This window comes from Coturnix japonica, chromosome 5 (genome assembly GCF_054131305.1).
Source record: "Coturnix japonica strain WE chromosome 5, WE-NBRP24, whole genome shotgun sequence".
Classification (NCBI taxonomy): domain Eukaryota; kingdom Metazoa; phylum Chordata; class Aves; order Galliformes; family Phasianidae; genus Coturnix; species Coturnix japonica.
Window position 1 is genome coordinate 50,810,581 of NC_140667.1, and position 15,005 is coordinate 50,825,585.

The 15,005-nt window shown below is 42.8% G+C and overlaps 2 protein-coding genes across 15 annotated transcripts in view; one reads left to right on the forward strand and one right to left on the reverse strand.

Moving 5' to 3' along the window:
* The window catches only part of LOC116653461 (uncharacterized), a 29,999-nt gene extending 27,066 nt beyond the window's left edge, over window positions 1–2,933 (reverse strand). The window contains exons 1-2 of one of the 7 annotated variants that reach the window (XR_004307310.2): window positions 2,346–2,473; window positions 190–316 (exon numbers count right to left, since the gene is read on the reverse strand). Coding sequence is in view for 1 of the 7 variants with exons in the window: in XM_085547835.1 (XP_085403961.1) it covers window positions 2,346–2,933 (588 nt within the window). In the remaining 6 variants the exon portion in view is untranslated. Of the gene's footprint in view, window positions 1–189; window positions 317–947; window positions 1,645–2,322 lie in introns of those variants that run through there. The other 6 variants (XR_014946177.1, XR_014946180.1, XR_014946178.1 and 3 more) reach the window with 6 other exon arrangements.
* Window positions 2,584–15,005, forward strand: part of PPP2R5E (protein phosphatase 2 regulatory subunit B'epsilon) — a 69,071-nt gene continuing 56,649 nt past the window's right edge. For 5 of the 8 annotated variants that reach the window (XM_015865649.3, XM_015865651.3, XM_085547820.1 and 2 more), the window contains exons 1-2: window positions 2,584–3,160; window positions 5,858–6,021. In XM_015865649.3, the coding sequence (XP_015721135.1) occupies window positions 5,865–6,021 (157 nt within the window). In that variant the 5' untranslated portion in view covers window positions 2,584–3,160; window positions 5,858–5,864. The remainder of the gene's footprint in view (window positions 3,161–5,857; window positions 6,022–15,005) is intronic. The other 3 variants (XM_015865650.3, XM_085547819.1, XM_085547817.1) reach the window with 1 other exon arrangement.

Genomic DNA, 15,005 nt, shown 5'->3' on the forward strand with positions numbered 1-15,005 from the left:
ACAAATCTGAGTCACTGGTGCAAAAATCCCTGTTTTGGAGGAGTCCTGACTGTTATCCTGGGTGCTAAAAGGGGCTGGTGAAGAGCTGGCCACGAAAACTCCTTTCTACACAGTTTTAAGAATCCATTTTGTACAACAGTAAGGCGGTGAGACTCTAAAAGGATAAACTTATCTTGTGCCTTTGACAGCAAGAGGGATACAGTGATGAAACACTTTATTTCTTGTATATCTTCAGGAAGGGGTGCAGATATTGCAAGCATGGCTATTTTCAGACCTTGCTCATACAGCTTCATTCCCTGTGAAACTTATCCAATTCCTGCAAATCAATATTTTATATATTTATACACATACAATATATACAAACTATGCACATATGTGAAATATATTTGTTTTTATTTTTCGCCTGGGACTCGTGCAATCATTTTCTAGCTTTACAAAACCTAGACTGTATAGAAAATAGGAGAGAGCCAAGTAACAGCTCCTCCCAAATACATTTGTATCTCACGGTGTGATCCTAAATCTCCCCACAGATGGAGATTTTCCAGATCAAAACAGAAAAACAATGACAACCTGGAAATAAATGGGAAGGCAGCTCTGTAAACTCTGCTGGCCAAGTGTTAAAGCAAAGGTAGATCCTTCTTTATTCACCAAAAACCTTGTATTTCTCCTTAATTGTTACCATACAAGTATCAGTTAATATAAAACACACGATTCAATTGCTTTACACAGTCAGAATGGACAAAAACAGATGAAGCAGCTTGCAGGGAATCCAAACTATCTGAACTCATTCTTTACTCCATTGTGCAGCTATAGCAAAGAAAGCTATTTCACAGTGACTGAATGGAAAGCAAAGACCTGATGGTAGGACAGCGACCTGGGATAGAGGTCTCAAGTTTTACCCCTTCTGAAACTGAGACTTGAATAAATAACCACAACACACACTTCAATTTTAGATTTTTAACACCGAACAAAGATTTAATTTGATAATGGGAAGACTTAAGCAAAACCATTTAAAATGACATGCACATGACTGGTTTTACTATTTTCTTACTTAAAAGCACGTGAAATTTTGTTCTACAAGATGTCTTGACTGCTTGATTGTCCGCCTATCCAGCAATAAAAGAGAAGGGAAAGGATTAGGACAGTCGCAATAAATCATCATTGAGTGGCATTACTGTCTACTCGAAGAAGAAATAACTGGTAGGTCAGGAGAAATGGATGGTGGGGTAGAACAGGTCAGTAATACTGTGAATAGATCAAAGTCTTTGTATTGGCGTGTGTAAACTGGAATACAATCTGTGATGGGCATGATATAGCAGATGTTGGTGGACTGTAGTGCTGTGTCCAGGCTTGGGAGAAGCAGAATTGTGTCTATTAACAGCTATAGCTCCATAGCAGGGAGCTTTTAATTATTGAGTTCCTGCTTCTCCTTGGGGCCACAGCGAGGACTGGAGCACAGAACTTGCCTGGGTGAAAGTCAGTGGATCTGAAAGTCCTTTCCCAACAGCTCCAGTCGCTGTCAATTACATCCACCTGAGTCCCAACTCCTCTGTTACACCAACACTGCTGCCCACATCTCTGGGGAGTACATGAGTAGAAATCCTTTGCAGGATTAGTCATTTTCAAGGTTTGAGCTCTCAGCAGCTGAACAAACAGAAAACATAACTACCTCAAACTGTATCACAGAATCACAGAATGACCCGGGTTGGAAGGGACCTCAAGGATCATGTAGTTCCAACCCCCCTGCCTGGCAGGGCCACCAAACATACACCTTTACTAGATCAGGTTGCCCAGGGCCCCGTCCAACCTGGCCTTGAACACCTCCAAGGACGGGGCATCCACAACCTCCCTGGGCAGCCTGTTCCAGGGCCTGACCACTCTCCTAGTAAAGAACTTCCCCCTAACATCCAACCTAAATCTTCCCTCTTTTAACTTAAAACCACTTCCCCAAGTCCTGCTATTGTCACACATCAGGAACCTTTGGCTACACCAACCCAGCACTGCAAACGAATGCAAACAGCTCTTAATGCTCCCTGCAGCCCCAGCCATGGTGCTGGATGCTATATCTGTAAATACACCTTGGGAAAGGTGATAAGAGAGAGAGAGAGCCGGCCTGGCTGGAGAACCCGTGTGGGGCACCCAGAGAGCACGGCAGGCGCTGAGGGCACGGACCTGGACGCTGTGGTGGGGCCGACCCGCCCGCAGCCCGCCCCGTGAAGGGGCTCCGAACCCCATACAGGGCCCAGTGAGACGTTTCGCCTCAGGATTACGTGGTTTTTCCTCAGGAATATGAGCTTTTACCTCAGCAATAGGATGGTTTACCTCGCGGATTTCAGGGCTTTTACCTCAGCCGATGTGTCTCGCTCCCGCTCTGCCCGCGGATGGCCAAGCAGATCCGCCTCCATAGCGCTCAGCTGCCGCTGCTCCAGCCGCCACCAGCCGCTCCTCCTCCGGCCGCTCTCCTCTTCCTTTCCCGGCTGTCCCGGCGGCAGCGGCGGGCGCCAATGAGGCGGCGCGTCCCGGCGGCGGCGCTGGGGTGGGCGGGAGCGGAGGGGCGGGCAGCGGGCGGGGGGCGGTGGCAGCACGCTCGGTTGTGAGTGAGCGAGGGAGGGAGTGTATGTGTGTGTGTGTGAGTGCGTGTGTGCGAGCGAGTGCCATGGCCGGAGCCCGCTGAGAGTGACAATAGGAGCGAGCCGGAGCGCGACCCCGACACCCACCGGGATCCCGTCTCTCACCTGAGGCAGCCTCGAGCAGAAGAGCCCTTCCCTCCCTTCTCGGCGCCGCCCGCACCGCGCCCGCCGCTCCCCCTCGCCTCGACTCGGCTCGGCTCCCCCCCGCTTCCCCCCCCTCCGCCCCCCCCCTCCTCCCCTCCGCCGCCTCCTCAGGGCCCCTCCGCAGGGCTCCGCCGGGAATGTGAGTGAGGCAGCGGGCATCGCAGGCAGGGGGCCGCGCCGAGTGCATGGGACTGAGCGCAGCCCGAGCAGCCGCCCGCTCCTGAAGCCGCCGCCAACGCCGCCCTGCGCCGGGGAGGCCGCCAACGCCGCCGAGGCCTACAGGCTGCTGCGTACCGCGCTCCAGGCATCGGCCGCGCTCCGCCGAGCCCGGCTCAGGCCGTCGCCGCCTCCCCCCCGTCTTCGGCTTCTCAACCAGGAGGGTCAAGGTAACTCCATCGCGGCTCGAGGAGGAGGAGGAGGAGGCCCCGGGGTGGAGGGGAAGGGGGGGGGGCGGTGAGAGTGCTGCGGGAGGACATGTTCCAGCTGCGGGGCTCCCGCCGGATAATGACAGCCGATGGCAGCGGGCGGGAGGCGGCGGATGGCGGCGTGGCGGCCCAGGGCCCTCCCGGTTCGCTCCGTCGCTATTTTCACGTCCCCCCGCCTCGCCGCCCTCCCCACCCCCCCCTCAATGTGGGGTGCGTGGCTTCGCCTTCCTCCCTGTGCTCCATTCTGCGAGAATACGACCCTTCATTGGGAGAAACAGCTTTTAAGCTCCTCAGCTTTCCTACACCCAATAATCTATTATTATTATTATTATTATTATTATTATTATTATTATTATTTATTTTCCTCCCCCCCACCCGGTTGGAATCGTGTGTTTCGCCCTTACAGCGCGTTCAGGCTCATTCGAAAGGATGAAAAAAAAAAAAATAAAAATAAATAGGGATCGGTGTTTACCACGGGGTTGTCAGGCTGGATGCAGCCTTGTGGAATTAGAACGAGGCTTTAATAATTTATAACGCAGGTGAGGGGAAAATGTTACTAAATTTACAGCTGGAGGAGAGGTGCCGGTGAGATCCTGCAGCTGGGCCATCCGCTGTGCTGGCTGCCCGTTGTTATTAGCGTTGTTATTATTTTGGTGATTTCATCTTGAGGGAGAGTGCAGAGATGGTTACACTTCAGCCGCACACGTGACGGGCAGAGGAATCTTTTTTGGATGAGATGAAACAAGGCCAACGGATCCGGCTTTTAGCTGTGTATTTCTGCTGCTATTTCCCCTAATTTGGGTTTATGTAACAGGTAACTTTGCGCTTATATATATTTTTGGCGGAGCTTTGGAACCTTAGAAGCGGGTGCTGGAGCGCAGGCCGTTCTATTTCAGTTTTTCAGACTTTTTTATGTATTAATCTCAGCTGGGGCCTGGATGCTCCACTGATGGGGGCATTTCTTTCCCCCTGGATAGCAAATAAACCCGGTGTAAAGGGATTGTATCACGTTGCCGACAGCGTCTTATATTTAGGAAGTATAAGCTGGTGGTGGAGGGGACCTCAGGAAAAATAGAAGAGATGGTGTAATGCTTTCTTCTGACGGTAATGCCAGCTGCACAGCTCAGCATCTGGTGCTGCACATGCCGCCTTGGAGAAGCTGTGGGGTTTGTACTTCCATTTCTGAGAGGTTTAGTGAGCATATATATATATAATTTCGCATTGAACGGTTCTTTTCTTCCTGCACTTGTTTACAGTTGCCTTAAATTGTACTTTCTAAAGCTCCTCTTGTAAAAGGCAGATCTAAATAATGTCTCTTTCAATGGCTTCAATAATTTATGCAGCGTATGAGTAACCAAATATTTTAATAAAATAAGCACTTGAAAGTGTTCTCCATGGTGGGGAATCAACTTCTTTTAGCCGGCGAGTCACTTCGGTAATTGAAGTCAACAGACATTGAGGATGAGTAATGCTTTCCAAGGACATGTTCTAAGACCCTGATCCTGCAAGTGCTTATGCCGATACTTAACTTTGCACGAGTGTGTGGCCCTATTGAAACTGGCGGAGTGCTCTGCCTAATAATGGTCTTACTGACATGAATAATAGAGGTGCGCATGCTGGTGAAGTTCACTGTATGCAGCGCTGCTTGAAATATGGAGGCCGAAATTCCTCCTGTCTTGTTTTCCTGAAGTATTACTCATGTATTGCACCAAGATGTGATGTGCCTTTTTAACAGGCAACACAGGCTGCTAAATACAAGAGCTGGTTGCAGGAATCCACTCTTTAAATCTTCCTTTTAATATTTTTCAATAGTATGGAATTAGCTACAGCAGCATTACCAGGGCATGTGTTATAGGAAGAGGCAATGCTTATTTCTCAGACCAGCTGATAGAGTTGGGAAACAAACAAACTTTGGCTTGCAGAAACCTTGTTTGGCTCTTTGCCTCTCTGCAAACCTCGTCTGGCTTGTGCCCTTAGAACTATTATGGCTGCCATCCTGCTCTTATTGCTAAAATACCAGAACATGGAATAACTGTGTGTTGAGAGACTCCATACAAAAACAGAATGTCTGAAATGGAGAGTAAAGGAGCAGTATGTGAAATTTCATCAGTTCTAGTGAAATAGTGAAGCACGGCAGTACTTTTAGTGGTACTTTTTAATATTGCTATTAGGTCTTGTATGTAGGTATGGTAAATATACTGATCTTTTTCTTCTGTCCCATGCACTTTGATGACTCTCTAGTGAAAAAGATGTTCATGCCTTCTTGAGTACCCATCATTTAGCTTGTATAATGCCTTCCAGCATGAGTTCAAGTTACTTTTCTCATGTAACACGTAGTCAAGGCTTCAGCCCTTAGTCAAGTCCACAGGTATATGAAGTTCTGCTGACATAATGGTGTCATCATTAGGTCAGAATTTTTCCTGTTGTAGGGTTTTTGGTAAATGTGGGGCAGATAAAACAAGGGAGAGAGAAGAAATTGCACTATTTATTCTATAAGACCTGCATGTGTATTGGTGGGTTATCTCTCCGAATGCTCTATCTGGGTGAGCTGTCAGAAGGAGAACAGTGAAGACAGATCAAGGGGGTTGGAAAATATCAGTTAATCTTTACCCATTTCACCAGTTTTGGAATGTATTTGTAACACTTGTTTTCCTTCAGTAGGGATATGTCCTCAGCACCAACAACTCCTCCATCAGTGGATAAAGTAGACGGATTTTCTCGGAAGTCCGTCAGAAAAGCCAGACAGAAGAGGTCACAAAGCTCCTCCCAGTTTAGGTCTCAGGGCAAGCCTATCGAGTTAACTCCCCTGCCTCTGCTGAAAGGTAAGCTCAGGAATGATTTTTAATTAAAAATACCTAAATACCGTAAGTCAAAACAGTTTTACTCTCCGGTTGACTTCTAAACTCAAAGTGTTCTGTTGCCAGAGGTTGCATGGAGATTTTGCCAGTAATGAGGAATGTTTCATGCCAGAAATGTATGTATTTGAGCTCTACAGAATATTTTATCTGTGACATGAGGGTGTGGTAATTGTTTGCAATACTTCTGGAAGTTTTAAATGCTGATGTTAACCCATATGATGACTTGAATTTTCAAGGCACTCAGGCTGTGTGTGAGGATTTTAGATTGTGAATACTCAGCAGATACATGAACTGAGCAGTAGGTATGGTGAGGCCAAGCTGCCTTGTGAGCATGGGGAAACCTGCACGCAGCCCCTGGCTTCTGTGGGGTTTTGGAATTGAAGGGTGCCATGCATTGCAGCATCTCGAGAGGAAAGATCAGGTCTTAGGCAAGACATTACTGTGAGGACAGCCTGCATATCCCTGCTCCAGTTGAGTTGCTGCGGGAAAATTTAACTTCTAATTTGGGAAAGGAAATGATGATCCAGCTTACAGCTCTTAAAAGGCTGACAGTATCTCTCTAATATCTCGAATGCTTGCTCTAAATCCTGTTTGGCACTGAATTTCAGTACAAATCCAGGGGCCAGCAGCTTCTCTCAGAATTACGTTTGGTGTGGCAGAAGGAATCACCTTCTAGAAGTGTTTCCTTTCACTGAGTTCTTACTGAGTTTTGGGGGTTTTTTTCATCGCCATTCTTCTTTTCTGTTACAACGAATGGAGCTAAGCACAATTTGTGCTGATTATTCTGGAAAATAGAAAGATGAATAGGTTTAATATTAGGCCTGTTCATTTTTGCTTTGTGGGCATGTAGATTTCCCAGATCTCTTCCTCTACTCGTTTGATAAATCTGGTAATCAGTACTGAAATATGTAATGAATGTGTAATTGCACTTTGCTTTGGTTCGTAACCTCACTTCTTCATAAAAAACAGACAAGTTGCAAAAAGAAAAAAGAAAATAATCACACAGCTTACATGTATCTCTTAAATTAAATTAAACTTGGATTGTAGGATTTGTTCTGCTGGAGTTGTCATTAAAATAGTTGAGACTTCTTTCTATGGAATGCATGTGAGTATGTACAAATAAACGTACTTGCTCAAAAGAAAGGTCCAAAGGACCATCTAACCCTGCTGTATTAAGCTGGCAAGGGCTGATTTGGAAGCATAGAGGAGACTGGAAGAGCAAGATGGGCCTGGAGTGCTTCCACTACTCACCATTTTTCAGTGTGTGTGTCAGTGGATTTGGTGTTCTGGTTTGTAGTGAATTTTCTTCTATGAACTTTTCTAGTTGTTTAGTGAAAGTAAGATGAAGAAGCAAATGCTCCTTTAAAGTCATTTAAAATCCCATTTGTCTATTTTTGCAGTTCATTTTTGAGATGCAGATCATTTCCCTTAAAAATACAACTTGTTACATTTCGGTAAATAGAGTTTGTCCTTTGGCTTAAGTGGCTTCATTACCAAAGAACACTTAGGTTTGTATTTGAATAAATGTTTAAATGATTCGGTTATATTGCATAGTCCTGTTCAGGGAACATGGTAGGTGTGTGCACAGACAGAAGAAAAATGTTGGCTTTGCCTGAGGACGTGGTCTTGCAGAAACACAGGTGTTTATTTTGACTGCTGTAGCTAGTCCTGTGGATTGAGATATAAAGCTATAATAAGATAAAACAGATGGGGCACAGAGAGCGTTGCTGAGATATTTATGATTAGTGTCATAATGAGTTACAGTGGTCCAGCTTCAAATTAAGAATCTGATCCTGCGAGTTGGTCTTCCCCCTTTGACTTAATGCGGATTCCCGTAGGCACAGGGCTGTGTACAGATCATTTTGCAGGATTTGGGCCTAATGATGCATCTGAAACAGCAGCGGTATTGATCGCTACTGAAGGGACACCAACAGTTAAAAATTGTGCTGCTATTTAGAATTATTCTTGATCTACTTTGATGATTGTAACAATTAGGATTATTTAACCTGAAAGAAGTGATATTTCATCTGCATTTTTCATGCTTTTCCTGGGCAGTTGTCTGAAAGTCCTAATCTTTAAACTTTTAGGCTTTCACTTACCCTCCAACAAGCAACTAGTCCTATTACTTTATACAGTAACCACGTGATTTCCTATTTTATTCTTATTATATGAATAACGAGATCAGTTTGGAGATCTCCAGTTGCTAAGTGTACTTCTTGTTTTGGGTAAGTTTCAAGTTTCATTAAACCTGTTTAAAAATATTTCAGGACAGGAAATTTTTAGAGGACAGACCTTGAATTTGACCTTAAACATTTTATATTTGTGATGGAAGAGTTTTGCAGACAAAACCACACATGCCATGCTCTTCTCTTCCACTCCCCTCTCCTGCTCCCCTCGAACTACATCTCATGTTGATAGTTGCAGCCTATATTTTCTCCCAGAGGAGCAGCTGTGTGGACTTCAGCACCTTCTTTCATTACAAGAATAAAGTATGCAGCAAACTAGATAAATGCTTTGTCCATTCTTTGCAAGTTTTTGTAGTGTGCCTGTCAGCATAATGATTTGAGCACCTTCCAGTTGTGTATTAAGTGACGTGACTACGCATCTGTCACATCTTATCTGCTCTCATTCCTTTCCCCAGGGGCAGAGTCACATACAGCGAAATGGCTTGTTTTGGTAGTGTTTTAATGCAGTCTGTTCCTTTCTGTGGACATACATGCCTGTATTGCAAGAACAGATAAGTCGGGACTGTAGTTTATTTGATAATAATGTTTCAGGAAACAGAAATAGGAGACAGAATGTGTTTCAGTGTTATGTACAAGGCTGAATGATAACTTGCCATTTAGGAAATGCAGTGAGAGGAACTGGAGTTTTCATTGGAGCTTATGCTACTTATAGGGGAATGAGGTTGTTACTGTGTGCTTTATTTTTAATTAACGTATGTGTGTGTATTGTTTAGCTCTTTGTGAACAAACATTTAATGTATTTATGAGATGCAGGAGCCTTCTGAGGCCCTATTGGGCTGAATTAAAACTCTCCAATGCCCCAAGCCAAAAAAAACCACTCCTCATGCAGTGAAGACTTTTGTGTCCTCTGTTCTTCTGCGGTCTGATTTTCTGATAATTTAATTGTTGTTATTTACTGTGCTTTGTCTAAATGGGAGGGTTAGGTTGGATATTAGGAGCAAGTTTTTCATACTGAGGGTGGTGACACACTGGAACAGGTTGCCCAAGGAGGCTGTGGATGCCCCATCCCTGCAGGATTCAAGGCCAGGCTGGATGTGGCTCTGGGCAGCCTGGGCTGCTGGTTGGTGACCCTGCACACAGCAGGGGGTTGGAACTGTGTGATCATTGTGGTCCTTTTCAACCCAAGCCATTCTATGATTCTGTGATAATTTGGAGTTGTTCAATAATGTGACTAATGTTGAATCTCATGTTTCAAAAGCAGTCTGTCCTCCTTTGTTTCAAGCAGGATGGTACAAGAATTGCAAAGAGAAGCTATGGTACAGTTGGCCTGCGTTTTCAATATATGTACTTGTAAAAAGGTTTAAATCTCACATGCACTTTAGTACTTGCATGTTCTTTTCTGGTATGTCCTGCCCTGTGTTACAAAACTTTCCATTTTGCCTTAACTTTTAGGGAGGCTCTTGGTATCGGTAGGGTTGGCAGGTCCCTGAGGTAGCTGGTTTGTGGCAGCCCTGGTGAAGAGCCCTTATCTTGGGATGACAACATTCACCTCTGTGCCTTAGGCACATCCATGCAGAGTTTATTAACCAAGTCTGTGGCATGCCTCAAAGCATGTCTCTGTGTCAAAAGGTTGTATTGTATATTGTATGTGCATTGGAAAGGGGTGGTACTTACCGAGGCTTCTTTTACTTTCATTTTCAGTAGATACTCTTAACTTACAAGTCTTTGGAGGAAGATCAGTAGGGATACAACGCTGGTAGGAAAAAATAAATCCTGTATTGTAATACTGAGCACATGCAAACAGACCAATTTCATTATTAGCTCTAAAAACAGAGAGTCCATTTCTGTTTCTGGCATTATCTGTCATGTTAGGGGACTGCCCAGAGCATGAAGACATGCATGCAGGTGACTGCGAAGATCATATAGATTACATATATATACATATATACATACATACATATAACATATATATACACACACACATATATATACATATATATGTTGAACAGAATCGGGCAGAAAACTAGCATGTGATTCACAATATTCTTCACATCCTCCTAATCCTCATTAAAAATGCATAATAAGGTAAAGCAAACCGTACAAAAGAAAGACTGTTAAATATTAAAGCAATAGGTCCCATTTTTATCATTTCAAGGGGCTCCTCTTGTTTCCTGTCATTCCCCCACATTTTCCAGTATTCTAATGCTGTGTAGTGACTTTCAGGTTTATTTTTATTGCAAACAGGCCTCAGCTCAAACTATAATTTTTTATTTTAGGCAATTTTTCTCTCTTAAAAGAGTCGCTCAGAAGAGAAGTTCTCTGTCAACAATACCAATTGCTTCGCTACCTCAATATTATGAAATTTATTGAGCTTCTTATACATTTATCAGATAGTTTCCATGGCATTAAAGAATTGCTGTAGTGGCAACAAAAGAGAGCTGCATAGTCAGTTAGGGAAAATCTTTCACTTGCTGTTTGCTTTTGATCATTATTATATTATTTCCCTATAGGTGTGATTTTATTATAGGCTTTTCTTATGAATCCTATCTGTAGGCCCAGTGCTGAACTTCCTAAATAGTCAGAGATCCTTCCAACTCTAGAAGACTTTTGGTTAAGTGAGAACTGCAAGATGTGTACCCTCCTTCTCAAATAGATTTGATAAAGAAATCCTCTTTATCAGGCATTAAAAATATTTAAGTCTAAAGAAATGGCCATATGGAAAATGGTAGTTACTGTCTGAGTTGTAGAGGAGGAAAGCTTCTATTTTCTGTTGATTTGCATGAGAGTTGGCTGCTCATCGTTTCTATACCAGTCTCCCTTTATGAAATTTGGAATGCTTTACAAATATCAATTAACTATTAATAAAATATCTAAAGTTAATACTTTATCCTAATTTACAAACAAGAATAGAGGATCATAATGGCTGTGACTTGCAAAATCAAATTTTGCTCCATTTCCATAAGCGGAAATAAATCCTCATTTATTGTCTGAAAGAGACGTTGGCACATGGTCTGCTCTGCACATAATGGTGAATCAAACATCAGTCCTGGAGCTTCTGAACAGAATTTTGCACTTGTTCTGACTGAAATAAGTTCAGACACAGCAGGCTCTACTCCCTGTAAGGTTTGGGAAAGGGGCCACAGTTCCAAAAGGAAGTAGGATTTATCCCTACTTTCGGCCTTATGATATGTGGAGTTCCTGTCATACACAGTTAAACTCTTCACCTTTTCTTGTGCTCTTGGCAGTTGTTTTTTGGTTATGTATTTAATGTCCTCTTCAGTGTTGTAAACATCTGGTGGTTGTAGCGTAGGACAGTTTCTTCCAGTGATCTTAAACGTTTCTGGTTGTTCTAAAATCTGTTTGGCAATTACATTCCGCTTTGTGGAAGTTTCTCTGCAGGCTGTTTTCTCTTGTGTCCACAATGTGTATCTGTGGAAAATGCACGGAAAATGTGTATCTGTGGAAATGTTGCCTTGCAAGTCAACGTCTCAGTAAAACAAAACAAACCTTTGTACGCTGACGGTATATCAGTGAAAGTGCAGCTGGTGAGAAATCCTGTTGGCTTAGCCTTTATATTCTAATAATCTGTGTTTCCATTCAGCTGTCTTTATTTATGTGTTCCTAGGTTTAATTAGATCGGAAGATTTTTCCTTTAGCCCATGTTTCCCTTGCCCAGACCTTCAGTAGCAGTTCTCTTCCTTCCTGAATTTCTCACTCTGCTTTGTGGAAATGTTAAGGAATGATTGTTCCCACTTTTTAATTGCCTTTAAAACCGAAGCGACTTGCAATGACTGTAGGAGATATTTTTGTACTCTTCACCAGATTGAGTCTAAAATCTTGATGATGATTTTCAGGAATGTCTGGACTTCACCATCATCAGAAGCAATTGTTTTCAGTCTGTGTTTGTACGCCATGTCTCTGTAATGCGCTTCTCAGTATTATTTATTTCTCTAATAATATTAAAGTGTTCTGTGTCCAGGTGAATCTCTATGATGAGTCTGTAATGAAACCTCCTGTTTCTATAATGAGTACCTCCTTTATATTCCTTTCTCCTAAAGTATTTTTAACAAATGCAGTTTCTGGTTTAGCCACACGATTATTTCTATGCTAGTTGGAAGTGCAGTGCTGCCTTCATTTATTACAGATAATGATATGGAGCTTTATATTTTAGATACACATTTTCTAAAGCTCTGGAGTCATGTGCATGATTTATTGCTTGTGTGTATCAAATGTGTTTAATACACATCCGTGTATACAAGCAACTTATTTATTTAATATAATTTAAAAAGTCTAAGTATTATTTCATTTGTCTGTTTTAAGATTCAGTACTTGGCTACTACTTCTGTCCATCAATGAGGTTTTATGGCATGGAGGCAGTGCCTTCATGTTCGTCTTCCTGAAAAACAAGCACTTTCATTTGCACTTTCAGGGGAGTGGGAGGACAATAAACTATTTTTAGGCTCAGGGTAACTTCCTTTCACCCACAGTTTGCTCATTCAGGCAACTGCCGTTTCTCCGGCTCAGTTGTGCGATGTTTTTTAGCTGTAACACACAGGAGGACTCACTGAGTCCATGGCAGGGTACGTCTTGCAGTTCTCACTGCCTGTGTTCACGGAATCACAGAATGACCCGGGTTGGAAGGGACCTCAAGGATCATGTAGTTCCAACCCCCCTGCCTGGCAGGGCCACCAAACATACACCTTGTGTTGCTGGTTGTTGCGGATGCAGTTGTATGATTTTCGTATTCTGGAGGCAAAAGCTCATGGGAGAAGTTCCCAGTTGTACACTACACTGTCTCAATGGGACAGCGTTTTTGGGATCATATTGATTAAAAATGTTTTGCCTCCTGTTTCTTTATTTAAACCTTTATAACTGTAGTCATCTGCTTCAGTATCCTGTGCCCTTTCGGTTGAATCACCAGTACTGGTACTGTGGTGGACTTCTACATAGAGCTTCTGAGCATGGTTTTCTGCTAAGAAATAGAATAAAATGCTGCTGCAGTGCTACAGTCTGAGAGTCTGTGTAGGATGTTTTGGAGAGCTGTAGTAGCTGTCCAAGGAATGAGTGTAAAATACTCAGTGCCCCTCAGTTGCTGCACTTGATGGAAGAATTGTTTTGAGTAAAGCCTTAAAGTCGAGCTACAGGGGACTGGTTTTGATCAGAAGTATTAATGATTCATAATAATAGCTTGCTGCAGGGCTTTTCAGTGGCAGTGATGGGTATAATTTTGATTTTTTTTTTAATGTTCTTAGATGTATTTAATCAAAGAATGTATTTTCAACCTCCTATAGAAGTTTATTTTTCAAGTCACAGCGTGTCTCCTACTAATTAACTGCTATATTAAATAGTGTCACTTGTGAACAAAGTATATAATAATTTCATTTTAAAACACTTCAATACCTTTTGATGTTTTTATTAGTGCATTTGAATAAAATAGAATCATTACTTTGTATTTAAACCATTTATTGTTTGCCTCTGTTTTGTCTTTTCTGATCCATGTGTCAGGTTCTCAGCTGCAGTAGTTTGCCCTGAAGGTGATGTGCACACACCTTCCCTGCTGTCTGGTGGAGTTTATGGAGGAGAAGGGCCACAGTGAAAAAGGGGTCAGTGTACAAGCTGAAATGGTCAGAAAATGAGGAAGAGAACAAGGCTTTTCTGGGTAGCTTCCCACAAGGAAAAACAGAATGCCAGTTTGGTGTAAGCTGCGTTGAACATCATTGGACATCTTGCCAGCTCATCTGTAACAGTGGTTTCATGTGTCCTCTGACCTGGAGAGCTTGTTTTAGCAATTTAATGTGATACTTCATTACTGTGCAAGTTAAAAGAGAGGAGGAGGCGGCAAGCAGTTGGTTATTCACATAATAAGGATTTGTGTGTTATTTGGTGAGTTAGAAGCACAGAATTTGAAGATTTATGAAGCAGGTGCATTTGCTGAAAAGCATCATTCACAGACTTTGCCTTCCTTAGTTTGTGGTATTTTGAGGAAGCTGGAAGAAATCATCAGTGATACCTCAGGGATGATGAGTAAGTGCAGGTAAGTGTGTAGCTGGCAGTAGAAGCGCTCATTCTTAGGGTCTGACTGCTCTGTTGGAGGTGATGGTTAAGCACTCACATACTGTAATTTTATTCAGAAAAATCCCATACCTTTGTGAAGCATTAAAACAATGAAATAAATATTGCATAGTTACCCATTTTATGCTGTTCCCTGTGAACAGTGTGTGGATATAAATGTTGTTCATTGGGTAACATGAGGGAAAACTGCTTCTTCAGTTATTGCTATAATGAAGAGGATCGGAGATTGGAAGATTAATTGGAGACTGATAATTAAGAATGGGTTTGGAACTTGTTGAGGTGCATGGAGAAAGAGACAGGCCACTAGTAAGAAGAAACAACTGTGTTTAGTGTTGGATAGAATCTGGTTTTCTGTGGGAAGGTTTTCAGGAAGCTGCAGAAAGATGCTTCCTTACTTTCACCATTCCTGTGGTATCGATCTCATCTGAGCTGGTCTTTTTTTCTCTTGGGATTTCTTTTTGTCTCTGTAGCACCATTGGCCTCATGTAGCATCAACTTTTACCTTCGTTGCTTCTCTCTCGTACCAACCCAGACTATGTTTTTCAAGTTTTTAAATGCAGATTGCAATAAATTCGTTGCTTTCATAATTCCAGATGTCAATTCAAGTTGATAATGGGGATAGTCAGAAAATGAAGAAAGGATTTTAGGGCAATTAAATATTCTTATTTCTGATACGTTAACCAGAAGGAT